Source organism: Delphinus delphis, chromosome 10, assembly GCF_949987515.2.
Source record: "Delphinus delphis chromosome 10, mDelDel1.2, whole genome shotgun sequence".
Lineage (NCBI taxonomy): Eukaryota > Metazoa > Chordata > Mammalia > Artiodactyla > Delphinidae > Delphinus > Delphinus delphis.
The window spans coordinates 101,353,306-101,381,280 of NC_082692.2; the positions used below are offsets into that span (position 1 = coordinate 101,353,306).

At 54.4% G+C, this 27,975-nt stretch overlaps 1 protein-coding gene across 1 annotated transcript in view; it reads left to right on the forward strand.

Annotated features, from left to right (window-relative positions):
* The first annotated feature begins 1,240 nt into the window (after positions 1-1,240).
* The window catches only part of NUP210 (nucleoporin 210), a 99,018-nt gene continuing 72,283 nt past the window's right edge, over positions 1,241-27,975 (forward strand). The window contains exons 1-6 of the mRNA XM_060023129.1: positions 1,241-1,433; positions 11,451-11,587; positions 13,341-13,472; positions 20,159-20,255; positions 23,053-23,203; positions 26,333-26,465. Coding sequence (XP_059879112.1) covers positions 1,261-1,433; positions 11,451-11,587; positions 13,341-13,472; positions 20,159-20,255; positions 23,053-23,203; positions 26,333-26,465 — 823 coding nt within the window. The 5' untranslated portion in view covers positions 1,241-1,260. The remainder of the gene's footprint in view (positions 1,434-11,450; positions 11,588-13,340; positions 13,473-20,158; positions 20,256-23,052; positions 23,204-26,332; positions 26,466-27,975) is intronic.

The following is a 27,975-nucleotide window of genomic DNA, read 5'->3' on the forward strand; positions in this document are numbered from 1 at the left end:
TCCGGTTACAAGCCAGGGCACACTTCCTGGACCCTTCACACAGGCTGGGCCCCAGTGCACTTACCCCGCCTCTTCCTGACCTCCCGCTAGGCTGGGCCCTCCCCGCAGCAGATTAACATCTTAAAGGCACTGGTGCACAGGGTACCTGCAGAGCTCACCCCCTCCTGTAATTCGTGACAAAGACAACTACAAACCTAGGGCACAACCTGTAAAGTGAATTTAAGATTTAGGGTTTCTGCACGCACAATTCAGTGATGCTGAACGTTCTCTCTTTCTCTCTCTCTCTCTCTCTCTCTCTATGGTGCGTGCGGGGGAGGGGTAGGATATGCTCTGGCAGCGTTGGCGCCTTAAATCTGCCTTTTGGGTAACCTCCTCACGGCTTCCGGAAGACAGTGGGTGCAGCGCAAAGAAGGGCTTTGGGATCTGAGAGCCTCAGTGTTGCCCTTCGTAGCTGCGTGGTCTTCAGGCCAACTCACCCTGTTTCCTCCTGGAGAACTGGGGATCATGATGCCTCCCTGGCAAGGCCTGGAGGAGGTTGAAGGGGGAAGGAGCACCCACAGGGCCCCCAGGGCTTCAGCAGTTCGTTTGCCGTTGCGGAACTGGGCCCCTCTACTGGATGCCTGGGCCAGGATGCGCTCCGCATTCCAGATTTTCTGGGGGCCTTTGTGTGTTGATAGTCTGAGCTCAAGGTCTCAGGGGCCTGGCGGACTTGTTTGTTGGGCCCTGGCCAGGGTCATTGGCCAGAGGCGCTGAACTGGGCCGAATGAATGGCTGCGGGACGGCTCAGAGGCTCCACATCCGCGTGCAGTGTCGCCCGAGAGTTTGAAACCAAGAGTTTGAAACCAGGGATACGAGTGTGGAGGCCAGAAAACCGTGCAGTGCTTCCCGCGTGGTCGAGGGGCGCCACCGCCGCAGGGCGCCTCATCCCTTCTCCCCCGCCCACGGTGACTCGGGCGCGCGCCCCATCCCACTCACCCAGGCCCGCGTGGCCTCGGGTGCGCTTCCCAGCCCCTCCCTCCGCCCCGTAGGGCCGGGGGCCGGGGGTGGGAGCCCGGGCCCCTCAGTTCCAGCGCTCAGGGCCCGCCGGGGCCCAGGAAGGGGCCCGAGGCCTCGGCCCTCGCCCCGCCCCCTCCCTCCTCCCTCCCGCGCTTATCACCTGCTGGCCGGGCGCGCGCGGCCGGGGACGGAGGGCACGAGGGGAGCGCGCGCGCGTGCGCGCGCGACCGGGCTCTGGGTCCCGGGAGGTGAAGAGCGGCGAGGATGGTGACGCGGGGCCGGCGGCTGTGGCCGCTTCTGCTCGCGCTCTCGGGGCTGCTGGCGCTGGGCCCCAGCGCGCCGGCGGCCAAGCTCAACATCCCCAAGGTGCTGCTGCCCTTCACACGGGCCACGCGCGTGAACTTCACGCTGGAGGCCTCGGAGGGCTGCTACCGCTGGTGAGGCGCGGTCAGGCGTGGGGCCGGCTCGGGAGGCAGACCTCGGGCGCGGGCGGCCGGGCGGGCGCGCTGCAGGTGCGCGGGCGCGGGGAGGAGGCCGCGGCCTCGGGCGGGTCTGACGGGGCCTGCGGCGCGCGGCCTTCGGGCCCGGCCGGCGCCAGGAAGCCGGGAGCCGCGCGCCCCCAGCAGGCCCGCGCAGCAGGTGCGCCGGCGCGCGCTCCCGGGCGCCGGCTTGGTGGCCGGGCGGCCACTGGCCTGGCGGCTGGTCGCGCGTGATCCGGCGGCGTGCGCGTGGGTCGCCCCTACTGCGCATGGCGGCGCCGAGGCCTCTGCGCTCTCTGGCGGGAGGGGGCCCGCCCGGGAGGTGGTGCGGGCGGGAGCCTTGCTGTCGGCGGGACTCGCGGAGGGCGTGCGACGGGCGCGGCGAAGGGCCAGCGAAGCCCTGCCCGCCCCGGGGCTTCCGGAGGGACCTCCTGCCGGAGGGAGAGGGTCGCACTGGCGCAGCTGGTCCCGGGATGCGCGTCCACGTGGTCGCACGCCTTTCTCGTCCAGGCTCCGGGAGAGGTGGTCAGGGCCCTGCAGAGAGACCTAGGCTGGGGACGCCGCTTTCGGGAGTTTGGTGACCGGGACTCATCCCTGGCGCCGGACTGGTGTGGGAATTGGGCTTGTGGAGAAGTGGGGAAGGTGTGTGTGGGAGTCGAATCAGTCGTTCAGCGTCTTTGGGAGGAACGGAAACCTTTGATGAAAGGTCTTTCGGAGGAAACCCTAGGTGTTTAACAGATGATGCACCTGTTTTACAGATGAGAGATGCAAGGGCATGGTTGGTGGTTCACCCCAGGTTGCCCACAGAGCAGGGTTGCCTTGATCCCTAGCTTCCTGGGGGGACGCAGGAGTTCTGCACCTTTTGTGGGGGATGTGATCTGGGAACCCCAGGAACTAATGAAACTGGAGGTCCGCCGCACCTCACGGTAGCTGGGTGATGTGGTCCAGCCCTTCCATCCTTCAGATGGAGGAGCAGCAGCCTGAAGCGGCCTCTGGGTTCCACTCAGAGCAGGTTCATTCCTAGCAGGGTGCAGGCGGTGCTGGGTGTGACCAAGGCCCTACCACACCTCCCCGCCACCTTGCTGGAGATGAAAAGGAGGGGGTGATCCCCACGCGCTACGCCCTTGCTCCTCCCTTTGGTTCCCTGTTTCAAGGCTAGACAGTGTAACAGGGTGTGATCACAGTACAGAGAGTCCAACACGTGTTAAGTCTGTTGGGATAGTCATCCGTGCACATCCGCGAGCCTGGTGCTGGAGCTCAGACTACCTTCTAGCTTATGTGCATTACTAGTACCTATTTGTGTTCTGAAGGTCACCTCCTGAAATAAGGACACGCCACATCAGACAAATGCATTTTGGGTTTAGAGCCCGCCTCCTCTGGAGGGTCGTATTTCTGGCTTGATATCACATCTTCTCTTTAACTTTTCTTCATCCCTGTCCAGGGCCCTGTGTGGTGTGGGGAGGTCACCTGTTAGTCCACACTTTGCAGGTGACCGTGCTCATTCTCTGGTTGAAGTTGTTCTCTTGATATGGGGGGCAAGAAAGAGGAAGCTGGCTATTAAAAGCAGCTGGCTTAAAATGAATCCGTTTCGGTGTATTTGTATGCTGCTTCCTCTGAGATTCTAGAGCTGTGTTTTTCGTTTCTGAAGTAACAACCTTTTTTTTTTTTTTTTTGACTGCATTTTCTTTTCTGAGAAGAGCTGGTGGATTTTAATTTACTTGTATAGTTTCTGAGGAGGAAGGGAAAAAACATTCCTAATCACTGATGCATCAGAGGGTTGCTAAGTATCTTATAACTTGTTTTGAATCTGACCCATAGCTTTTATTGCAAATGTGTAACTACTTACCTTAAGTGTCTTGGAGCTGTTTGGTGGTTGTGATTTTCCCCTTAACTTCACAGGAAAAGCTTCTGTCAGTCAAGCGTTAGAAATGTTTCCCTTATTTTTAGTGTGTGCTTCCTAGTTCAGTCAGGTATTGCTTTAGGGTTTGAAGAGTCCCCTCTGGAGTTTTAAGAGTGGGCCTAAAGGCAAGCTTTCTATCTGCATTCATCTATACCTGGGAGGAAAATAGCCTCTCCACCTAAGGAGTTCATTGTGAAGTCTGTGAGGTGAAGAACAGAGAAAATGAAAACCTTCCTGGACCTTGGAGGAATTTTTGCTCATCCCTGGACTTTTCGGCCAAGCTCCCACTTTACTGGAATCACTGCGTGCCTGAGCCCCAGGGGCTTTAAGTCTGCTTTTCCTGTTTCTTGATTTTATAGCATCAAATCATCAGGCAATTTTAAGGTCAGGGGAACTGTAGAGAGCATCAGGTTAAAACTGTTCACGTTTCAGTTGGAACCTCAGAGAGGGCAGTGCTCTGGGGGACGCGTATAAGTAGTGACGGTCTTGAGTTTGGGACCGTGCCCCCGTACCACCTCTTTCAGGGGTTTGCAGCCTCTGGCGAATTGGCCAGACCTGACTGAACCCCTCCAGTCACAACGAGGGATTGCTGGTTATGTGGCAAACTCCTGATTCTTTTTTGATATTTCATGTTATTGAAAGGGCTCCAAAGCATCTTTCATTAGCTTCTTTTTAAGGCATCCTTTATATAAATGACACGAGAGAGAAAGTTGGGAAAAGGGAGAAAAAGAGAAGTATCCCATAATCTTTTTTTTTTTTTTTTTTTGGCCGAGTGGCATGTGGGATCTTAGTTCCCGACCAGGGATCACACCCACGCCCCCTGCATTGGAAGCGCAGAATCTTGACCACTGGACCACCACGGAAGTCTCCCATAATCCTTTGACTGTAACACAGTCAGTCACCATTTTGTTTTCCTTTTGATCACTTATTCCACCCCCCCACCACCACGAAGCTCAAACCTGGTATTCAGGTCGCTTGGGAACTTCCTTCTCTACCAACCACCAGCAAGTGTTAAAGCCCAGCTGTTTTTCTGTGTTGCTTCACGATCTTAAGTTTTCAGTGCCTGGGCACCATGCTGCTGGGTAGATGTTCCATCCTGCTTCCGTGGGTGGTTTTCTTCCTGTTTCCCTTGTGGGTCCCCCCCCAGCCCAAGCCTGCTCTGCCCCTTGACGTGGCTTCCGCCCTGCAGGCCCTGCCTCTGTCATGGGGGGCAGGGAAGGGTGGACCTGCAGGTGGGTGGAGGGAGGGCTGTGTCTTCCTCTGGCCCCACTCACTGCTTCTTTGTACAACCGTCACTTCTCCTTTTTCCACTGTAGCTTTCTGACCTGACCTTCCCTGTCCCCGGGTTCCCCTGTCCCATTAGACACCCTCAAGATAAAAAATTCATTTCTGGTGCCAACATGTTGTTTCCATTTTTTCTTTTTAAAAAAAATTTGGTAAAATATACATATCATAAAATTAACCATTTTTAAGTGTCCAGTTCAGTGGCATCAAGACATTCACACTGTTATATAACCATTACCCATCATCTCCAGAACTTTTTCAGCTTCCCAAACTGAAACTCTGTCCCCATTAAATGCTAACCCCTCCCCGGCCCCCGGCCCCTACAACCACCTTCTGCTTTTCCTAATACCCTGTAATATCTGCCTGTTTCTTTTTTGGGGGTGACAGTGTCGTGTCCCCCCCCCCCCCCCCCCCCCCCCCCCCCGCCAAATGCAGTAACATTGTTTCGATTCTTGTTTGTTTTTATCGTTACCTCGGATGGCAAATGGTATAGGCTTTCTGTTTACACTAGTGATATAAAGTTTCCTTTTAAAGTATTGTTTCAGGACTTCCCTGGCCGGTCAGTGGTTAAGGCGGGGCACTTCCACTGCACGGAGCGCAGGTTCAATCCCGGGGAACCAAGATGCCACATGCCATGGGGCACGGCCAATAAATAAATAAAGTACGTTTTCATTAAGGAAGAATCAATTTAAAAGAAAAATGTAAGGGACTTCCCTGGTGGTCCAGTGGTTAAGGCTTCACCTTCCAATGCAGGGGGTGCGGGTTTGATCCCTGGTCAGGGAGCTGGGATCCCACATGCCTCGCAGCCAAAAAACCCAAACGGAAAACAGAAAACAGCAGTATGGTAACAAATTCAGTAAAGACTTTAAAAAGGTCCACATAAAAAAAGTCTTAAAAAAACAAATAAAAGAAAAAAGTAAGAAAAAGATACGAAGGTTACTTGGATGTAACCGGATGGGGGGCCGGGAAGGGCGGAAGGTGCAGGTGTCCAGGCAGCTGCCCCGGTGGGTGGCCAGAGACCCAAGTCCAGAGGCAGGGACTTTGAATGTTGCAGGTGGGGATGGCAGAGGGAACCAAATAGCAGAACCAGTTTTTCCGCTAATTCCTTTGCATACTTTGCATGTTATTCCCCACTCACCTGGCAGAACCACATTCAAAACCAGGTCACAGCCTCAGCTCAGTCCTGGGATGCACGGGAAGTGTGCCAGACCTTCTCATCAATGGCGGTTTTACCCAGGTTCAGTAGCATTTAAGGGAAGTTGATGACACATTAAGAAGCAGTATTAAGGCTGCATGTGGGGTAGGGGGTGATTGAGGAGATGGAGCCATTTTTCACTGAGGTCTGGCAGCCTGGGCCCTCGCATGGGCAGCCCCAGGTAGGTGGAGGCCATTAGCTCTGTTTTGAACAATCTGGGTGCATTCACCACAAGGCGGGAGGTGGTGTCTGGACCAGGAGTCTAGAGCCAGGCCCGGCTGAGGTGTTTTCCAGGAATGTAACCCTGGGCAGGTTACTTCACGTCCGTGCAGGGGTTTCCTTGTGTATCAAATGGGGGGTTTCAATAGGGCTGTTGGGAGGCAAATAAAACACTTGTGATATGTTTTATTTCGAGCCTGACACATAGTAAGCACATAATAAATGACAATTTTTTTTTCTTTTTAAAAAAATATAGTACCAGTAGTTTGAATGAAATAAGGCCACAAGTCTTGAAGAATTCAGTCAGGGGATTTCATTTGTCTCAACTCTCCTGACTTTCCTGCATGTGACAGGAAGCTCAAACCAAAATAGTTTAAATAAAGCAGGGATGTTGTTTTGGCAGATTTTGTTTCAGGCCGCACACAGGGCTCAGTGATGTCAGCAGGACCTGGTCTCGGGCCTCAGCCGGGTGCCCCCTGGGGTAGCAAGAGGACGGGTCCAGCCCTGCAGCCCTTGTCAAGCCTTTCACGCCGGGTCTGAACACCTCCATCCAGGGGGATGCACAGCCGATCGGCCAGGCCCCAGCCACCTGCCTCCCAGGGTCCAAGGAGCATGGGTGCCCTGGAGCCTCATGGTCTGAGGGTGGAGGGGAGCAGCACCCCCAGAAAAGCTGGGTGCTGTTACTGAGGAGAGGGAATGGAGTCTGGGCAGCCAAAACCCAACACGGGTCCCCTGCAGGAATGACACTCATGTGTGCACGTTTGCCTTGCTTCCTGTTTGCCCAGCGTGTGTGTGTGTGTGTGTGTGTGTGTGTGTGTGTGTGTGTGTGTCTGTGGGGGGGGGGGCGGGGCAGTATATATACCCTGGGTTTGCTCACCTGGGGCCCTTGTCGGGAGCTGCTGTGATCTGGGAGGGGGTCTCGCTGGGATGTGGGTGAGCAATTCGAGAGGAGAGGAAGCAACATGCCCACCAGAACCGAACCGCAGGCTCCCCACCTCCTGTGCAGGACTTGGGGAAGGGTTCTCAGGCATAGAGAGCCCTTGGTGCCTCTCGGTCCACTTAGGACATTTGGTAAAATTAAGTTTATAATTACAGACCTTCTCATAAAGAAAACTCCAGGGCTTCCCTGGTGGCGCAGTGGTTGAGAGTCCGCCTGCCGATGCAGGGGACACGGGTTCGTGCCCCAGTCCGGGAGGATCCCACATGCCACGGAGCGGCTGGGCCCGTGAGCCATGGCCGCTGAGCCTGTGCGTCCAGAGCCTGTGCTCCGCGACGGGAGAGGCCACAACACTGAGAGGCCCGCGTACCGCAAAAAAAAAAAAAAGAAAACTCCAAGCCCAGGTGGCCTCACTTGTCATTTCTATGAAACGTTTAAGGAGGAAATAGTACAAATCCTTCATAAACTCTTTCAGGAAAGGCAGGAAGAACAATCATTTCCTAGCTCCTTTTTATGAGGCCAACATTACACTGATTGCAAACCAGCCTCAAACATTATAAGCAAAAGAAATTCACAGACGCAGAGTACAAAATTCCTTAACAACATAGCAGCACATCAAATTCAGAAACATAAAAAGGGTGTTGTGTTATGACCAACTGGAGTGGATCTCAGGAATGCAGGGTTGGTTTAACACAAACCAATCAATGTAATTGCTTGAGCAACAATAAACAAGTCTTGTATCAACAAAATGAAGAAGAAAAGCCATATAATGGTCTCAATAGGTGCAGAACATTCAACAGTCATTCATGATAGAAATTTGCAGCAAGTTCGGATTAGAAGAGAATCCATAACCTGATAAGGGGCATCTACAAAAACTTGCACCGGGGCTTCCCTGGTGGCGCAGTGGTTGAGAGTCCGCCTGCCGATGCAGGGGACGCGGGTTCGTGCCCCGGCCTGGGAGGATCCCACGTGCCATGGAGCAGCTGGGCCCGTGAGCCATGGCCGCTGAGCTTGCGCGTCCGGAGCCTGTGCTCCGCAACGGGAGAGGCCACAACAGTGAGAGGTCCGCGTACCGCAAAAAACAAACAAACAAACAAACTTGCACCAGAGTCTTATGCTGGGTGCAGTGAGGGCAAGAAATGAGCACGCACGGGCGCTGTCCTCAGGCTCAGTCTCCGAGGGGGTCAGACAAGGAGAAGGATCACACCAGCCATGGTCTCGGGGCCTTTGCCCTCGCCCATGCTTTTGCCCGAACGCCCTTCTCCCAGATATCCAGGGATCCTGTGTCTGCCCCACCTCCTCACATGTCGCCTCTGAGGGAGGCTCCCTTCACCATCCGGTTGGAAACTACAGCCTTTCCCTCCCCTGCCTTCTATTTGTCCAAAGCACTGTTGTCTGAGATCCCACCTCCACTCAGTTATTTTGTCTATCCTTGTTCTCCTCCCACTAAAACGTAAACTCCGTGAAGGTGGGGATTAATGTGTATTTTGTACCTCGTTGTGTCCCCGGCACCTAGAACGGTACCTGGAATCCTGCACATCACCCAATGAATATGGATTCAGTGAATGAATGAACGAATGGGTGCATTAGGGACCCCAAGAAGGACCAGCTGTGAGAGCTGAGTGGAGGTTGAGGAGGGTCAGGGATGGGTCCGTGGAAGAGTTACCATTTCCCATGAGCCCTCAAGGCCGGGCCGCACAAGAGCTGGTGGGAGGGACGCGAGAAGTGGAGGGGTCAGCATCAGTGGAGGGATGGGGGGGAAGCTGGGGGAGGGAGAACTTCAGAGCAGAGGTTAGACTTGAAGTCAGAAGCTTCAGGCTCTTGCCAGTGGTGAACCCTACTTCGGGCCTGAATCTTTGCCTGTGGCTCTGAGGATGTCTGCGGTTGGGGGTAGGGCCCCACCAGGTCACACATGAACGATCACAATCTAGAAGGGCCCATGTTTTCTTACTTTCTTTAAAAAGCAAAGGTCTGTGGTCAGAATCTCGCCAAACACCTCAGGGCCCGAAGCCCTTCATTTAGGCACCTCCTGCTGGTGCCTGAGTTGGAGAGCTTACTATGTGCGACGCCCTGCAGTAAGAGCTTTACATCTGTCATCCTATCTAATCCGCCCCAACCCTTTGCAGCAGGTACCACTTTTATTGCCATTGTACAGCTGAGGAAACAGGCACAGAGAATTGAGGTGGAATTGTTTGCTCAATGTCACACAGCTGGCGAGTGGCAGCACCCTGCTGCCCTAGGCGTTCACCTTCTCAACAGAGTGAGGCCATGTCACCATCACTGCGTGCGCCAGGGGCCGGGAGGCCCCTGAAGCTCCTCCCGTGGGCCTTAAGGCGAGTCCATGAGTGGGGAGGGTGGGCAGGCGTGCTGACCACCAGCTGAGGTGCACAGAACGACCAGGTGGGCAAGCTGGAGCAGCTCTCATCCGTTTTGAGCAGCGGCCGTTCGTTTAAACTGGAGACAGAGGAAGGCTCTTCCGGCAGAAAAGCCATTGAGCCCGGACCTGCTTCCTTGGCAGAACGTGATGCTGTGTCCAAGTGACCTGGCCTTCGGAGCTGGTTTCTGGGTGGGCCTCTCAGCTGTCAGCTCTGTGCAGACCCCGCCTTCTCTGAGCCCTGCTCGCTGGACCCGTCCTGCCGCCTGGGCCATGAGCCCAGAGCCCGCGAGGGTTAGGCTGAGGGAGCTGGCGCGGCCCACGTGCCTTCTCCCCCCTTCCCTCCGTGCCTCATGTGGGTCCTCCCCAACCAGTGTGGGGACAGACTGGTTCTGAGAGCTCCAGCTATCAGTGTGAGAGGCCGCTCTGTCCTTGTTTTATAGAAACACTGGAAAATGGCGGCTGATGGGCAGCCCCGCCCCTCACAGCTGTCCTGGGAACGCCACTGTCAGAGTGCTGCCTTTTTCGTGTACCACGTATACGAAAACTTACTGTTTGCTTCAAAATGACTGCTTTTTTGAACATCAGACATCCTCTTCAGTATTAACATGTAGGAGCTCATAAGTTTGATACATCTGTTTTTCCTGAAACAATTAACACTGAATGTGTAGTAATTAAATGACATAAAGAGTCAATTTAAAGACAGTTCATCGATGCCTCACTGCCCTCTGGTGTTGTGTGCTCCGTACCCTGGGGGAAGCACTCGTGTGGTGGGAGGATTGTCTGATCTGGAGTCACACAGACCTGCCTCTGATCACTGGCCCCGCCACGTACAGCTGTGTGGCTTTGCGGAATTACTAAACCTCTCTGAGCCTCGGTTTGGTTTTCCCATATAGGCCTCCTGGAGGGTTAAGCAATCTGATGGACAGAAGTATTTGGCTCTGGGCTTAACACATGGTAGATAGTTTCTTTCATTATCTTATTTGCTCTCTCTGTATTGGTCAGGGTTCTCCAGAGAAACAATATATGTGTGTGTGTGTGTGTGTGTGTGTGTGTGTGTGTGTGTGTGTGTGTGTGTATACACGCCTCTGAAGGCTTTCAGGCAGGAGGAACTCCCTCTCATTTGCAGATGAGTCAGCCTTTTTGTTCTATTCAGGCCTCAACTGATTGGGTGAGGCCCACCGACACCGGGGAAGGCAATCTCCTTTACCCAGTCTGCTGGTTTAAATGTTAACCTCATCCCGAAACACCCTCAGACACACCCAGAATAATGTCTGACCAAGTAGCTGGGCACCTCATGGCCTGGCCAGGTTGACACGTAAAATTAACCACCACACTCCCCCAGCACACTTCTGTATTTTAATAACAGTCTCTGGGTGTCTCTGCGTTTGCCAGACGGGACCTGCTTCTGCCTGTCATCCCCTCTCATGTCCGGCGCTCTCTGCCTGCCTCGGGGTGCAGGGTGATTAACCATCGCTTCTGTGAAGAATGACCCATCCTCCCTCTGTGGCGAAGGTGTTTACCTGCCCTTCCGCCCACCTTCCCTGTAACCTCGGCCCCGTGCGCTGGGCCTTGTGCCTGTTGCCAAGGTTCCCGTCGGTGAGCTCTGGGTTTGTAGGGCCTGTTGGGGATGGAGGTTACCGTCTGCGAGGCTGCCGTGTGCCAGGTCCTGCCTAGAGGTCAGCAGGTACCTGGCCTCTCCTCCTCCCCAGGGACCGTAGGCGCTTTTCCCACCAATAGTTATTTCCAGTTCCTTGGAATAGTCCTGTCAGGTGACTGTTGAACATGGAGGTGTTTTCCAGTGTCCCGAGCAGTGACTCTGCCTGTGTGATATGTTCAGGGCTGGGGTGGGGGTGAGGTGGGAGGGGAGGTCCTCGCCCTCGGGATGTCCTGCTCCTACTAGAGGGGCCTCGGCTGCCTGTCTCCTCTGGGTTTGAAGCTGGTGGAGCCTGGCCTCTCTGTCCTGCGAGTCTGGGACAGATGCGGGGTGCTGCGGCTCTGGCTTCCGGTCCCAGCCCTGCCTCTCCAGTGGCTCCAGAGGGTGACTTCTCTTCTTCTCGCCGCAGGTCATCGACCCGGCCGGAGGTGGCCAGCATCGAGCCGCTGGGCCTGGACGAGCAGCAGTGCTCCCGGAAGGCAGTGGTGCAGGCCCGCCTGTCCCAGCCCGCCCGCCTCACAAGCATCATCTTCGCGGAGGACATCAGTAAGGCCTCCCAGTGCGCCGCGTGGCCCCTGGTGGGGATGGGGGCTGAGGGGCTGGAAACACCCCGCTGAGGCCTCGGGCCACAGGGACGGAAGAGCCCATGGCCATGCTTTCCCTTCTCTTGTTGGGTCTGAGGACGCCAATGGAGCTGGGGCGACACTGAGCAGGCAACATGAACTCTGGTCCCTCCTGCCACAACCTTGTCCTGCTTGCCCTCCCGTGGAGGCTGGCTTTCATTTCTAAGTTATTAGTTGTTACCAAAATAACTCTTAATGGGCGTTGATTCAAAATGAAGAAAGTTGTGCAATGTTTCACTTCCCCATATTTAATTTGCCATATTATGGTCGTAAGATGCTTAGAAAACAATGAATTTTCTGTCATGCTTTTCCCCCACCTAACATGGTATGAAAAGTTTCCCATTTTATTATAGAATTTTTTTTTTTACATCTTTATTGGAGTATAATTGCTTTACAATGGTGTGTTAGTTTCTGCTTTATAACAAAGTGAATCAGTTATACATATACATATGTTCCCATATCTCTTGCGTCTCCCTCCCTCCCACCCCTCTAGGTGGTCGCAAAGCACCGAGCTGATCTCCCTGTGCTATGCGGCTGCTTCCCACTAGCTATCTATTTTCCATTTGGTAGTGTATATATGTCCATGCCACTCTCTCGCTTTGTCACAGCTTACCCTTCCCCCTCCCCATATCCTCAAGTCCGTTCTCTAGTAGGTCTGTGTCTTTATTCCTGTCTTACCCCTAGGTTCTTCATGACATTTTTTTCCCTTAAATTCCATATATATGTGTTAGCATACGGTATTTGTCTTTCTCTTTCTGACTTACTTCACTCTGTATTTTTAATGGCCGAAGAATATTCTTAACCAGAGGTTGTGCTGTAAGCATTCCCGTGTATGAGGCATTCAGATCGTTTTCAGATGTTTGTTTCAGTGTCATATAGGAAAATAAATAGTTTCATTCGGGGAACAGTTTTGGGTTCCTTCAGGTTATTTCCTGCCAAGGATAGATTCGCAGCTTTACTGGGTCACAGCCTATGAATATTTTTAAGGTTTTTTGATAAATGGGGCTGAATGGCTTTCTCACAAAGTTAAGGGTGTACAAGTAGTTATATGGTGCCTGGAGAATGGTCGGAATGATTTCGTGTCACAAGCTGTTACTTTCTACATTAGAGAATTCTCCAGGTAATGCCATTTATGTGTCTTATTGATGGAGCAAGTAAGAAATCCGTGTAGACGTGCACACTCTTTTTTTATACTATAGTGTAGTTGATAGTCTTATGCAAAAACTGCAGTGTAAACACAGACACACACAAATGCACAAATTCCGGGTGTAATTGCTAATCTCAGGGTAGGGACAGGCGTTCAGAACAGCATCGTCCTTTTGGAGGCTAACTTACCATACCAGAACCCTTGTCGTTTAGCTCAGTGGTTACACTCTGAACAAAACTCGGAAGTCTAGGAAGAGTGTTTTGCACACAGCTTTAAACGCTGGCGCTCGCGGTGGAAAAGTACAAGATGGGCAGTGAAAGTGTCTGGAAGGCCGTTACTTCCTGGACGTCCTTGCTGACTCTCGGGCCTCGTGGAGGTCCTGAGGGTCGACTCGGTTCTTCCAGCCCTGTTTCTTGGGGGGGATTGTTGGTTTCCCTTGTCTTTGCCAAAGAATAAGACCACCCAACCTATGAGGCGCTGGAGGTGGGGTGGCCGCCCTCCGGCTGACCCTGTGTTCCCTCCCCTGCAGCCACCGGCCAGGTCCTGCGCTGCGACGCCATCGTGGACCTCATCCACGGCATTCAGATCGTCTCCACCACCCGCGAGCTCTACCTGGAGGACTCCCCGCTGGAGCTTAAGATCCAGGCCCTGGACTCCGAAGGTGAGGCCACTGGCCCGGCGGGCTCTGTTTCTTCCTCTCCTCGTGTGCGGCCTGCTCTCCCCCAAGGCGGGCTGCTCTGGCCAGGGGGGCAACGTGGAAGAGGTCAGGACCACCTCTAAGTGGACGCCAGGCCCGTGGTGGCAGCGAGGCCACGGCCACTTCTCCACAGGGCCTGGAGGCCAGCTCTGTGCCTGTGCACAGCTGGGAGGGGCTCACGGGGTCACTGCTGTGAACAACAGAGGCTCTGGGGTCTGGGGCTGGCTTCCTGATCCAGATTGCAGCCTACGCATGCGCGCGCACGTGTGTGTATGTGTGTGTGTAAGAGAGCACGTCTATGCTGCCGGCCCCACGTACCATCCTTCACTTCATAGCAGAACATTGGCTTGTTCTGGGCTGGGATTCTTTGTGGAAGGTCTGTTCTGCTGGTTGGCAGACTGTCTTGGCTGTAACCTGACCTCTTGGTCAAGGAGCAAAGGGAAAATTTGTAGGTTAAGGTTCTTGTTGAAGAAAGTAGGTCAGGCAAAAGGCATCTTCCAGATGAAGGATCTTCTAAAACTTCACATCCAAGCCAGGACTCACCTTGTCTTTGAAATCTCCCCTGACCACTCTAGCCCCCGCTGCCCCGGCTTTTTCAAAACATTGTTATAGATCACGGTTTCTCAGTCTAGGCAGGATTGGCACTTGGGGTAGATAATTCTTTGTGGTGGGGACTACCCAGTCCATTTTAGGGTGTTTGGCAGCATCCCTGGCCTCTGTGCACTGGATGCCAGTAGCTCCCACTGAGTTGTGACAACCAGAAATCTCTCCAGCCATCGCCAAATGTCCCTTGGGGGCAGAATCAGTGTTTCGAAGCATCTGTCCGAGCCTTCCTTCCGCTCTGTATTCATTCATCGGATAAGCTGCCCAGCTTCTCTGAACTCCCCTCTGATCTGTGAAGCTGACATAATGATGCTTACCTGGTCACGAGGACCTGGTGAGTGAGTGTGAAGGGTCAGCCCCGCCTGGTGTGTGGTGGGTGCTCAGTGCGCTGGGTGGCCATGGAGTGTGTTCTGCCTTCTGGGTCTGCCAGGTCCTGGGGTACTGCTGTGGTGGGGCGGGCGCACTGGGCCTCTGCCCCTAGCGTCTCAGGCCAGGGGGTCCGCGGGTAGATCAGGCCCCACATGCATCCCGGCAGGTGCGGTTTGTAATCACGTTGGGTGCAAAGTGTGAAGGGACCACTGGGTGGGAGAGCAACTCCAGGGGGCTTGGAGGCGGGGCGTGGAGGTCAGGGGTCAGAACAATTTCTTAGAAGGCAGGATGTTTGACTGAGCCTCGAGGGATGTGGGGTCTGCCAGGCGGGGACCCCGTTTCATCCTTGAGACTGAAATTGGAGAGGCCAAGGGACACAGGATATAAAGGGGCCTTGTGTCAGGTGTGGGATTTGCGCCTCGTCTTGAGGCAGAGGGCGCCGAGGAGGAGTTTGTGCAGCGAGCTGATGCGAGCTCACCTGCCCGACGCGGTGGCGGGGGTCATATGCCGCTCACTGGAGCCAGGCGTCTCTGGGCGCCTCACCTGTCCTGACTCGTTTCACTTCCAGGAGTGGAGACTGAGAGAGAACACACAGTGCACACACAGACACACACAGACCAGGCACACACACATCCTAGTCCTTCATTCGCAGCAGAGCCAGAATCTGAGCTCCGGCCTGGTTGGGTCCTGGGTTCACTCTCAGCCAGGAGTCAGCACGTGGTTTCCGTGATGGGCTGGGTAGGAATTGTTTTAGGCTTTGCCGGCCCGATCGTCTCTGCAGCAACCGCTCAGTTGTGTCAGCGTGGCTCTAAAACACTCACAGACAGTGTGGAATGAAGGGGCGCAGCTGTTCTAATAAAACTTTATTCACAAGAACTGGTGGGCGCTGGATCTGGCCCAAGGGCTGTGGAGTGCCAACCCCTGCTCTTAACCTCTCTGGTCTATTTCCTGTCTTGTCACTTAAAAAATAAAGTTTCGTTTATTTAAAATTTTTTTATTTTGTATTGGAGTATAGTTGACTTACAATGCTGTGTTAGTTTCAGGTGTACAGCAAAGTGGTTCAGTTATACATGTATCTATTCTTTCTCAAATTCTTGCCCCATATGGGTTATTAGAGAGTATTGAGCAGAATTCCCTGTGCTCTACAGTAGGTCCTTGTTGATTATCTATTTTATGTATAGTAGTGTGTACATGTCATTCCCAAACTCCCAATCTATCCCTCCCCACGACCCGAGTTTTGTTTATTTTTATCGAGATTTATATACCATGAAATTTACCCATCTAAAGTGTACAGTTCAGTGGTTTATTTTAAAAGTATATTCACAAAGTTGTACAGCCGTCACCACTGTCTAATTTTAGAACCTTTTCATCACTGCAAACTGCAACCCCACACCCATTAGCAGTCGGTTCTTGTGCTTTTCTCTTTCCGGCCCCTGGCAGCCACTCATCTACTGTCTGTGTGTATAGATTTGCCTCTTCTGGAGCTTTCATATGAATGAATCATACAGTGTGTGGTCTTTGGTGTCTGCCATCTTTCACTGAGCCTGTTGTCAAGGTTCACCCACGTTGTGTCCTGTGGCGGTGCTTTGTTCCTTTTCATGGCTGAGCGATGTTCCATTGTATGGATGGACCACATTTGTTTATCCCTCCGTCAGTTGGTGGACAGTTGGGTTGCTGCCCCCTTTGGGCTGTTGTGAGTAGTGCTGCTGTGAACATGGATTCGAGTCTTTGTGTGGACATAGGCCTTCATTTCCCCTGGGTCTACACCCAGGAGTGGAATTGCTGAGTCAAAGGGCAACTCTATATGTACCTTTCTGAGGAACAGCCGGAGAGTGTTTCCACCGTGGCTGTGCTGTTTCACATCCCCACCAGTGATGCATGAGTGTTCCGGTTTCTCCAAATCCTCACCATCACTTGTTATTCTCCATCTTTTTTTTTTTTTTTTTAATAGTTTATTCATTTTTAAGTCACTTTGGTTTTTCCCCTTGGGCAGCTGGTGGATGTATCAGGAATGGAAGGTGGCTGCCTGGCCTTCCTGTGTGGGACAGGTGCCCCGTGGCCCTAGGGGATCACGTTTCACAGTCCTCCCACTCCTAAGGTTTTGGTGGTGCATGTGGCCAGTTCCGGGGGGAACCCTGGCTCACCCAGGCCTGCATACACTGGCCTTTCAGGAAGAGCCCAGGTCAAGGCCCACCTTTGTGGCACCAGGTGGTTCACTCCCTGCCTCCCTGTTCACTGTGAGGGTGTCCCCACCCAGAAGCGCTTGGACTAGTTCCTTAGAAATCCCCTCTTCCTTTGTCCTGAGCCTGTATCCTCCCTACTGGTCAGTCTCCTTTGTAAAGACAAACTTGACCTTCATAACCTTGGAGGGCCCCCCAGTCTCAGAAGGGATGTACCTTGTCTAGGTTGGTGCCTGTTTGGTTTTTAACCTGCTTGTGGCTCAGCAAACATTGTTAGGTGCCCAGCCCTAAGTGTCGTCTTTTACCCCACAAGGGTGGATGGTAATTATACATTAGCCCATTGTACAGACAAGGAAGCTGAGGCCTAGAGAGCTTCAGTGACTCACCCAGGGTCATGCAGCTCGTGGGCGGCAGAGCAGGGGCTGGAACTCTTGTCCACTAGGCCACACTGCCTGTCTCCAACTGCTGCATTTTTCCTGGGCACCGTGGTCTGCACCAGGGACTGGGGTCTGCTTTATTGGCCTGAGGCCATCTGCAGGGTTCCTGCCTCGAGTTAATGTTTTCAGAGTTCTCTCCCAGCCCGCATGTACCTGGTGCCCGGGCAGTGCTGGGGGCTCCGGTCCCCCAAATGCCACGCCTCACCTCCCACTCAGAGCACCGTCCACTCCCACTTCCGGATCTCTGCTTTCTGAAGCCCAGGCCCTCTGGGCATCCCCTCTAACATTTTCTCCTCCAGGGCTCTCCCAAGGTGGAGTTTGTCCCTCCTTGAAATCCCTCAGTGATTCGCAAGCCCAGCCTTGGGGCACGGGGCACTTTTTACTCGTTGTCAGGCTCCGCACTTGGGCAGAATTGGGATCACTTCATTCTTTGTTTGACACTGGACTTTGGGCCCAGCGGGCATCCAGCAAATGTTTGTTAAGTTGAATTGCTTAGTGTTTTCCGGCTGCCCTCCTGGGACCAGGACAGGGGGTGCAGCCTCCGGAGACTGGGCCCTGGGATTTCCTTGTTAATGTGAGCACTTGGCACATAGTAGGTCTAATAGCTGCTTTTTTAAAAAAAATTATTTTATATTGGAGTATAGTTGATTAACAATGTTGTGTTAGTTTCAGGAGTACATAATAGCTGCTTTTCAAAGAGACACGGCAAAACTCTAGGCAGAAGCTTCTTGAACCGCCCCTACCTCCAAGCCTGCAAATTCCTGCTGAATGTGTGGGTCTTGGAGCCTGTTTTGCTGGAAGGTGCCCTTGCCCACTGTCCACTCTGGGAAGTTGTAGTCAGGTCACGTGCCATCTCCTGTGGTTTTATTTTGTCATCCAGATGTCAGGGCTAGCTTCACACAGGCTCTCGTGCTACAAAGGTCCCCAGGCTTGGTTTAATGCTCCACCGTTGCCGTCTTGAAATTTTAATAGATTTATTTTTGTACTCGTGTTTTGTGAGTGGGGTCTGATGGGACTTGGAGCCTCCGTGATTTTGAGATCCTGCTTCCCTGCCACCTCCCTGCCTCCTGGGCTGGGTTCCTGGCCACCTGTGCCCTGTCCCCCGGTGTCCTGGGTCCTGCCTGTCCGCTCCCTCCCCAGCCTTGTCCTGTGACTACGGCCACCTTCCATCCCCAGCGGGGGCCTGGGATAGGCGCATGTCCCCAGGGTATGCAGGGTGGAGCGTGGCAGAGGCCATCCCTGTCCCGGGGCACGTCCGTTCTAGAGGCTGCATTTTGGCCGGAGTGAGCCTCTCACCCACCCTCATCTGGTTTCCTAACATATCCATACACAGGCTACCGAGGGTTAGTGTGGGGATCAGCAGAGCGGGAAGGAGAGATGCCTGACTCAGTTTCCACAGAGCCTGCTCAGCTAGGACACAGTGTGTTGGTCCAGTGGCTGGCAGGAGGGGACCCCTGTAACTGACACATCCATGTGTACCCCAAATTGCAGGGCAGGGCCTCTGGGTACCTCTAAGGGTCTGACTCACCCTAGAGTGTCCCTACCCGCCCAAGGGAGCACCCCCTCAGCCAGCCCCATGCCTGGGGCTTTCTCTGTCTCCTTCCAACTCTCCCAAGTCTGACTTGCGTCCTTCTGGTGCTTTCCCTGCCTTTGGAATGAGGAGCCCCAGGTTTTCATTTGCATACAGCCCTGCAAATTAGGCAGCTGGTCCTGCATGCGCCCCTGCCCATGTGGGTGAAACTTCTGGAAGCCCCAGGATGCTTTCTGCTCCAGGAATGATCCCACATTCATCCCTCCCCTCACATCCGAACATGACAGAGATGCGGGGATTCTGACTGAAAAACCGAGCTCCAAGCGTAACCACTGAAATGGACGAACACAGGGTTTCCTGTCTCCATTTTCCAGGTTACGAGACCCAAGGAGGCCTCCCCCAGCCTCGGTCTTCTCGTCCTCAGAAGGCCGTGCTGGACCGCACTTGCCCCTGAGCTGGCTGGCACCCCCCAGGCACCTCGCTGGCGGCACTCTCTCCTGTCGATCTCAACAGCCCTGAGACCTCAGAGGTGGGGTGGGGCCTGACTCTAAATGCTCTGCGCTTCGCAGTGAAGAAAGAGCTTTCCTGGGCCCCAGATGCTCTGTTTTGGGGGCTGGCCAGGCAGGAATGTAGATGATGGAGGTGGAGTGGGTGTGGGCGATAGGGTGTGGCGTGGGGAGTGGGACAGACCAGCTGGAGAGGCTGAGCCAGCCTCTCGTCACCAGAGGGAGCAGGGCCCAGGCAGCGGGGTCTTCAGACTTTTGAACTTGCAAGCCGGATATACAGTATACTGCATTTCTTAATTTGAAATGATGGGAGCCAATTAAGGAATGTAAAATCAACATCGCCTGGGGAAAAAGCAAACCATAGTTCCCAGCAGATCAGGCCTTTGAGCCCCCAGTTTTCATCCCCCGCCCTGTTCCCGGGTGTCTGCGTAGAACCAGGTCTTGCAGTTACCCTGACAAGGTGTTTACGGAGGGATTCAGACCCTCCCTGAGTCCTCCTCCGGCAGCGGTCGCCCAGTCACGTGCCGGGCTCCGCGTGTTCTGGCCTCTGGTCCAAGGCACGCGGACGGCAGCCAGGGCTTCAGAGCCAAGGCCGGCTGTGCGAGCGTCCACCTCCTCCACCCGGGACTTGGGGTCTCAGCATCTCGGCCGAGGGGCAAGGATGGGCACGTGAAAGCTCACGGCCTGGGTTCCTTTCCCAGCACAGGGAGGTGGTGAGGGGGGAGTGAGTGACAGTCTCAGGAACCACTGTCTAAACCGTAAAGCACTTCCCCACGTGAGGGGTGATGGGTGCGCACAGGCAGGAGGTACAGCGGGAAGGACACGGCTCCCCCGAGAGGCCAGGGCTCACTCCTCACAGTCACGTGACCCTGGTTCTTTCAGCCTCGTTTCCCCTCCCTCCCTCCCTCCCTGCTGAATGGAGGCTGGAGGCTGCAGGCAGTGCTGCCTGCTCTGCAGGGGCTGGTGCATGTCCCCTGCCCCTGGCCCCGGGGGGTAACTCGGGTGCGCCCCTCTGCTCCTACAGGAAACACGTTCAGCACCCTGGCCGGGCTGGTCTTTGACTGGATGATCGTGAAGGACACAGAGGCCGACGGGTACTCGGACACCCACAACGCGCTCCGGTAAGAGGCGCCTGCCTTGGAAGGGAGGCGGGAAGGGGGTTGTCGCCGGCTCCACGTGGGCTGGGGGCTTCCATCATCATCATCCCCCTCGGCTCACACGGTTGTGCAGGAACCTTGCTGCTTGTGCAGCCCACGGGGGTGTGTTCTGTGGGACATCGTCGAGGAGGCTGGGCTGTCCAGCTGCCGAAGAGAAAGCTTGTGCCAGACAATGGGAGCTGTCCCGGGGTGCAGGCGAGGGGCGGGGTGCGGCCCCGCTGGGGGTGAGCTAACGGGGAGACAGTTCTGGCTGGGGTGACCTTCCTGCAGTGACCTCTTCCAGGCGCAGGAGGCTGCCTTCCCCAGCACGGGGGTGGGAAGTGGGCCTGCAGGCGGACTCCTTGTGCGACAGACTCATTACGCATCTTGACTCATCCAGTCCCCCCAACGGCTGTGTGGCTTCCGTCCCACTGTCCACGTGCCTTAGGTTGGTAAGGGGCGGAGCTACAATTTGAACTCAGACGTGTATAGCTTCTCACAGTGCAGTGTGGTAGCCATGAACCCTATCCTGGCTGTTTAAATTTAAACTAGGTACAGTGGAAAATTCAGATCCTTGATTGCACTGGCCACACGTCAAGGGCTCGTTAGCTGTGTGGCTGGTGTTACCACACACTGGACAGGGCAGACGTGGAGCATTTCCATCCCAGAAGGTTCTGCTGGCCGGTGCTGGTGCAGACCCAAGGTCTGGGCTAATGTCCTCTGCTATGCTGCATTGCCTCGTGCTGTATTATAAAAATGTTAGAGTATAGTCCCTTTTGGGGGAGGAAGACTTATTTTTTTTAAAGACTTTGCAGCAATTTTTAGCCTACAGAAAAGTTGCAAGTGTAGTACAGAAAGTGGATTCCCCGAACCATCTGAGAGCAAGCTGCCACCCTGGTGCCCGTAACCCCCAGTTATTTTAATGTGTATTTACTACCTCTGAGGACGTTTTCCTGCACGTTGAGAAGACGGTCATCACAATTAGGGAATTAACACTGACGCCCGCAGTCACAAGACCTTGTTCAAGTTTGCCAGTTTATCCCAATTGTATCCTTTGTAGCAGAACATGACCCCCGGGGTCACCTGCCGCATGTCGTCCTGTCTCTCCTAGTCTCCATCAGCGTGGAAGAGTTTCTCGGTCCTTCTTCGACGTTTGGGACGTTGCAGTCATGAAGACTGTAGTCCAGTCATCTTACAGACCCTCCCCCATTTCGGGTTTATCTGACGTTCCTCCTGATTAGACCCAGAGTTCTGCATCTTTGCAGGAACATCACAGAGGCGAGATTCCGTATTCTCGTTGCGTCGTATCGTGATTTTGTTGGTCCGTCAATGATTTTGTTCGCTGTCATCACTTGGGTAGGGTGGGGTCTGCCAGGTGCCCTGCTCTGAAGTCACTTTCTTACTCCCTTGCAATTGATAAGTATTTTGTGGGGAGTTACAAGTCTGGCCTTTTGTTTACACCTTCAAAAGTCCAGCTCAGGGTTCCAGGGCACATCCAGGCTCAGCTCACGGCCATTTCCATGACGGGCACCCTCATGCCCTGACGCTGTGCAAGCCAGGTTGCCCTCTTGGGTCAGAGCTCTTTGGGGGCTGGGCTGTCAGCCTCTGTCTGTGGTTGAGCTCTGGAATTTCTGGGGTCTCAGTAAGCCAGGAATGTGGGCTTTAGGTCCAAAAGACCTGCATTCCGGTCCCGGCCTTGTGATGTCCTGCCTGTGGCCGTCATCAAGGACTGTGACCACCTGAGCACCAGCTTCCTCCTGCAGCAGATGGAGGTGTCACTGTGCCCACCTCTGAGGGTGGCAGGGTGGGCGAGCACGCTGACGGGGGTGAGAGCCCCTCTCTGGGCCCGGCACGTACTAGATGTTCAGGGGATGCTGGTTACCTGCCCCGCTCGCACCACCAAGCTTGTTTCCTGCCCTGACGGCCCCCGGAGCTTCCAAGCACCCGGCATGTAAGTCGAATGCCGACCGAAGTCCAAGGTGCTAAGGGGTGCTGGAACCAGAGTGTCCTGGATTTTCATTAAATTCAGTGTGTGACACGTCGTAAAACTGGGCAAGGAAATAAATCACTGCGTAGTATAGCGCCCGGCAGATCTTGGGGAGAATGAAAGCGTGTCCGACTGACTGCTCTCATTCGGGTGGAACTGGAGGGCTTATCTGTAAATCACGGGCTGCCAGGGAGAGACTCAGGCTGGCCCCGCTTACCAGCCTGTGCTCTGGGGGTTCCACCCCATCCTGAATTCTCCCTCCCTTCTCCCCACAGCCTAACTCCAGGGAAGGTAGGATTTGATGTGATTCCCTGTTTCTAACACTGGAGGGCGTGGTCGTTGAACCATTTCCCAGATGCAGGAGCTGGCCAAGAAAGGGGGCTGGGACTCCTGGGGAGCCCTGAAGGGCCCTGGCTGGACCTGTGGTCCTGGGCCTGTTCTCAGCTTCCGTGAGCCTCACCTTTCACGTCTGTGAGACCAAAACATTTCGACTAAGTGGGCGGTCTTCAAATTTCAGTGCCTGCCTTTTATCATAATCACATTGGGAGTTTTATAAAATGCAGATCCCCAGGCTTCGTGCAGACCAAGGGCCGGGCCGGGGCCGAGAATCTGCATGTTTCACAGGGACGCTGACAATTCTGAGGTAGGACATTCCAGGGACAGGTTTCCAGGCAGCACTGTCTAGGTCAGCACCACTTACATGGGGTCTGGCACCACGCACAGGAGCTTTGGACAGTGAGTGCGTGAGGTTCCTGGGTTCCAGGCGTCAGGTCTGACCGCACGTTCCTTTTCCAGCATCCTGACCTTTTTGGAGTCCACGTACATCCCTCCCTCCTACATCTCAGAGATGGAGAAGGCGGCCAAGCAGGGGGACACCATCCTGGTGTCCGGGATGAAGACGGGGAGCTCCAAGCTGAAAGCGCGCATCCAGGAGGCCGTGTACAAGGTGGGCGCAGGCGGGCACCTGCGCTCCGGGGCGGGATCTGGACGACTGGTTCCCTCACATATTTAGTAGCAGAGAGGAGATGCCCTACCGGGAACGGTGTCTGGTGTGAGCCACGGCTTAGGAACAGGTGGCCGGGGCACCAGAGCCACCACCTCTGCAGTCACAAGGCATCTTCTCTCCTCAATTTCCAGGGAGGTCCGGGAGCAGTGGGGTTGGCATCAACTAGCTTATCTTCAGTGAGCTCCCCTGTCCCGCTGTAGAGACACATCCGAGCCTTTGGAACACCCAGCCATTTCACCCTGTGCCCCACCTTCAGCCCTGACACTGGTTGCCTGGTCCCACGTGTGGAGGGCTCGGACTCCGGACCCCCCCTCCCCCCATCGTCTGGCCTCACCAGCACCTGCTTCTCCATCAAAGCCCCATTTTGGGAGTAGAGGTGGGGCAGGGGCAGAAAGGACAGCGAGAAGTGGGTTTAGCCAAGGCCTGCTTCCTTCCTGGTTCTTGTGGGCTCAGGCCTGCCCTGCCTGGGCCTCCTTTTGAGCTGCAGACCTGGGGTCTTCCTCTTGTTTGCCTGGTTCCTGCAGCCCAAGCAGGAAGTTTGCGGTACACCTGCTGATTAATTTCTAAAGTGACGGATGAGAATTCACTCTCTTCAGCGGTTTGGCTGTAGTTTGGGAATCCTGGAGGGTTTTGGAAACGTGAGGCAGCCACGTTCGGCACAGTCCTGCAGCGTGCCTGGGATTGCAGTTAGTGCTTGGGGAGTTTGTCTTCTTGTGTCCTGGGCCCATGGGGGCACAGGGCTGGGCTGGGACCGGGCTCCCGCTGAGCTGCAAAGGCGGCCTTGTCCTGCCTGTGGAAAGCACCCACCTCACAGCCCGGCCCAAGGTGGGTGCTCTGTGTGGTGGTTTTTTCTTTTTAATGTATCACAGATATCATTTAACTTATTGGTTTTTTCTGTTGAGGTATAGCTGACATACAACATTATAGTAGTTTCAGGTGTACAACATAATGATTCGATATTTGTATGTACTGCAAAATGATCATAAGTCTAGTTAACATTTGTCACTATATGTAGTTACGGAGTATATTTTTCTTGTGATAGCAACTTTTAAGATCTATGCTGTGAGCAACTTTCAGATGTGCAGTACAGTATTGTTAATTATAGTCGGCATGCTATACAGGACATCCCAGGGCTTATTTATTTTATAACTGGAAGTTGGTACTTTTTGACCCTCTTCACCCATTTTGCCCACCCCCTTTTTGCCAACCACTACTCTGTTCTCTGTGTCTGTGAGCTTGGGTGTTTTGTTGTGTTTTAGATTCCACATGTGAGACCATATGTTATTTGTCTTTCTCTGTCCCGAAGGGGAGGATCTCAGTCAGCACCTAGATCCAGACCCAGACTGGTTAGAAGCCAGGCCCTCAGACAACAGCTTTTTTTTTTCTAATTAATTATTTTTTTTAGATTTTAACTTATTATTTATTTATCTATTTTGGGGCCGCTGTCGGGTCTTAGTTGCAGCGCACAGGCTTGTCTCTCGTTGTGGCGTGCGGGTTTTCTCTTCTCTAGTTGTGGCGCGTGGGTTCCAGAGCACGTGGACTCTGTACTTTGGGCACACAGGCTCTCTAGTTGAGGCTCACGGGCTTCGTTGCCCTGCGGCACATGGGATGTTAGTTCCCTGACCAGGGATCGAACCCGCGTCCCCTGCATTGGAAGGCGGATTCTTTACCACTGGACCACCAGGGAAGTCCCCAGACAACAGCTTTTAAAGGACGCACATAGGTACAGTCCTCTGGGGTTGTGAGCAGAGCCTCCCTGGCCCCCAGAGCCAGGGGATCTGGAGGTGTCTCCTGGGCGGCAGTCACAAGAATCGGGGCTCCAGACAAGGGTGCAGGCTCCCGTCTGGGAGATGCCACGGGCTGTAGTGAGGCAATGGGGGTACAAAGATAATGTCCCCAGCCTACGTTCCCCGAGAGCCCCTCTGTAGACCCTACACGTGACAGCCCTGAAGCCTGCCCTCCAGGCCAACGCCTCTTTCCAGCAGGTAGGCCTCTTCCACCTAATGGCTGGGGGGTGTCAGTCAGCTGTGCGTGCGGTGTTGGGGTTCGTAGCCCAAGCACTGTCTCTGATGGATGGTCCTGTGGGGCCCAGGGGCCCCCAGGGCCAGGTGATCCAGGGGCATCCCCTGGGCGGCAGCCGCAAAACCCAGGGCACCAGGTGTAAGAGCTGGGGTCCTAGACATGTATAAGAGCCCCCCTCCTAGAGATGCCGGTGCTCTGGAGTGGGGCAGAGGGAGGGCGTGAAGGTATGTCCCTCCAACCCCCAAGGCCTCAGGAAGGGTTTACTGTCAGCCCTTAGATGTGTGTTTAATTAGAAGCCGCCCCTCAGGTGCAGCTGTGATGATTAGCTAATGGGCCTCTTTCCAGAAAGATCGGGTTTCTCTGCTGTGCCCTGGGGCTGGTAGCTGATTAAGAACTCTTTCTCCGTTGGTTCCGGTCCTGCGGGACCCAAGAGCCCACGGCTGGGCACCAGAGACGGGCATGGAGACACGTTCTCTGGCAGCAGCTTCCAGAGTCAGGGCACCAGAGGCGGGTATATACTCCTTCTGTAAGAAACAGGCGCGCTCAAGTGAGGAGAGGGGCTGTGACGGTGCCCTCCCCGCCCCCGCTTCCTGAGAGCCTTCTGTGGGCCCCTCTGCGCAGGCAGATAAGCCTCTTTCTCAGAAAGCCCGGCATGTGTCGGTCTGCTATCTGTGCAGTGCCCTAGGGGTGGTGTCCCGCCAAGAATAGTCTCTCCAATCGTCAGGCTCCTGTGGGCCGCAGGAGTACGACCCCCAGCACGGGCCTTTGGGGCTTTTGTGGGTGGAGCCCCTGGGCCCCTAGTGGCCTCTGTATCCGTAGCCATCACTCCTGACTTGGTGTACTTTGGCAATGACCTCTAAATGGCTGCCTGCTGTACCACAGGGCTCCCCTGGGCTTCTGGGGTGTCCAGAGGTGCTGCCTTGTGTTCTCACCCTACCCTCCCTGTGCCCACATGAGCAGACTGGAAAGTTCTAAACACGCTTTCTCTTGCTCACACTGACCCCTACTCCGGGCTCACCTCACCTTTCCTCTCTTCCTCGTGCTAAGAACGTCCGCCCCGCGGAGGTCAGGCTCCTGATTTTGGAGAACATCCTTCTGAACCCAGCTTACGACGTCTACCTCATGGTGGGGACATCCATCCGCTACAAGGTGCAGAAGATCAGGCAAGGGAAGATTACAGGTGGGTCACCAGCTCAGCTCGGTACTCATGGCGACGCCCCCCCTTTTTTATCGCGGTGAAATAGGCCTAGCCTAAAATTTACCATTTTTAAGTGTTAATTTTAGTGACGTTGATTACATTCACATTTTGTGCAACCATCACCACCATCCATCGCCAGAATTTTCTCATGTTCCCAGACTGAAACCCTGTGCCCATCAAACACTGACTCCCCATCCCCCTTCCCCAGACCCTGACAACCACCCTTGTACTTTCTGTTCTATGAATCTGACTGTTCTTGGGACCTCGTATAAGTGGAATCATGTAGTATTTGTCCTTCTGTGTCTGGCTTATTTCACTGAGCTGAATGTCCTCAAGGTTCCTCCATGTTGTAGCAGGTGTCAGAATCTCCTTCCTTTTCATGGCCAAATAACATCCCATTGTCTGTAGAGACCAGGTTTTAGACACTCAGCCATTGATGGACGCTCGGTTTGCTTCCGCCTCTTGGCTGTTGTAAATAGTGCTACTATGAACACAGGTGTACAAATATCTCTTCGAGACCCTGCTTTCCATCTTTTTGGGTTTATATCCCTTTGTTTTAAGAATGTCCGAAGCCATGAGCTTCACGTTGGACTGGGTTTTGCCAGTGGGTCTGCCACTGACTGCTGGGCAGCCTTGGCAAGACACTCCTCCCTTTTGGGCCTCAGTTTCTCTCTTGGAGCCCTCAAAGCCTTTCTGCCTGTGCTGAGGGCAGAATGAATTAATGGACGTGGATTTTTTCTGGAAATTCTAAAGTGCCGTGTACATGTGATGCATCTTCAGTGGTGAGCGTTCTTAACGCAGCACCAAGCCTCCTAAGAATTACTGTCGTTATCATCCTTTCGTTTAGTTTACACACAGTTCTTGGTCAGAGCACAGGTCATCTAGTGTCTCGGGTATAAGGGTGTCCCATTCTAGGCCCGAGCGCTTGGACGCGTGTCTGGGCAGGTGCTTCCCCGGTTGCTGGCTGCTCTGTGCTACAGGGCATCAGTTAGGAAGCGTGTCCATGCTTTAGCATCCGAGCAGCCTGGGTTTCCTCCATAGTTGGGTCTGAAAGTCTGAGGGCAGCGGGTCTGGTCAGTGATTACTGTGTGGCAGGGCGCTGCAGCCCTGGGGAGGCCTCAGAACCGAGGACAGGCCCCTCCTGCCCCGAGGCCTGGTTCTCTCCCACACGGGGTGCCCTGCTGAAGGGCAGTAGACTGAGGGTTCCAAGTGTCTCCGTGTGCTGGGCGTGCAGCGTCCCGCTCTTTAGCCCCTGTCACCATGCAGGCGGGCTGTGTACGTAGCTGGGCTGGGGGTCCTGGCCAGAGCCTGGCGTGCACCGGAGACTTTAGGGCTGCAGAGTCTAAAAGCAAAGGGACGAACCTGGGTGTGGCTTTCTGAGACCCTTAAAGGGGAGATGGCTCAGCGGTGGAGCTCTCAGGACCCTGCCCCTGCATCCTCAGGGGGAACGCAGTGGAGACAAGTTGAAAGACCAGAGGGCACCCACAGGGGC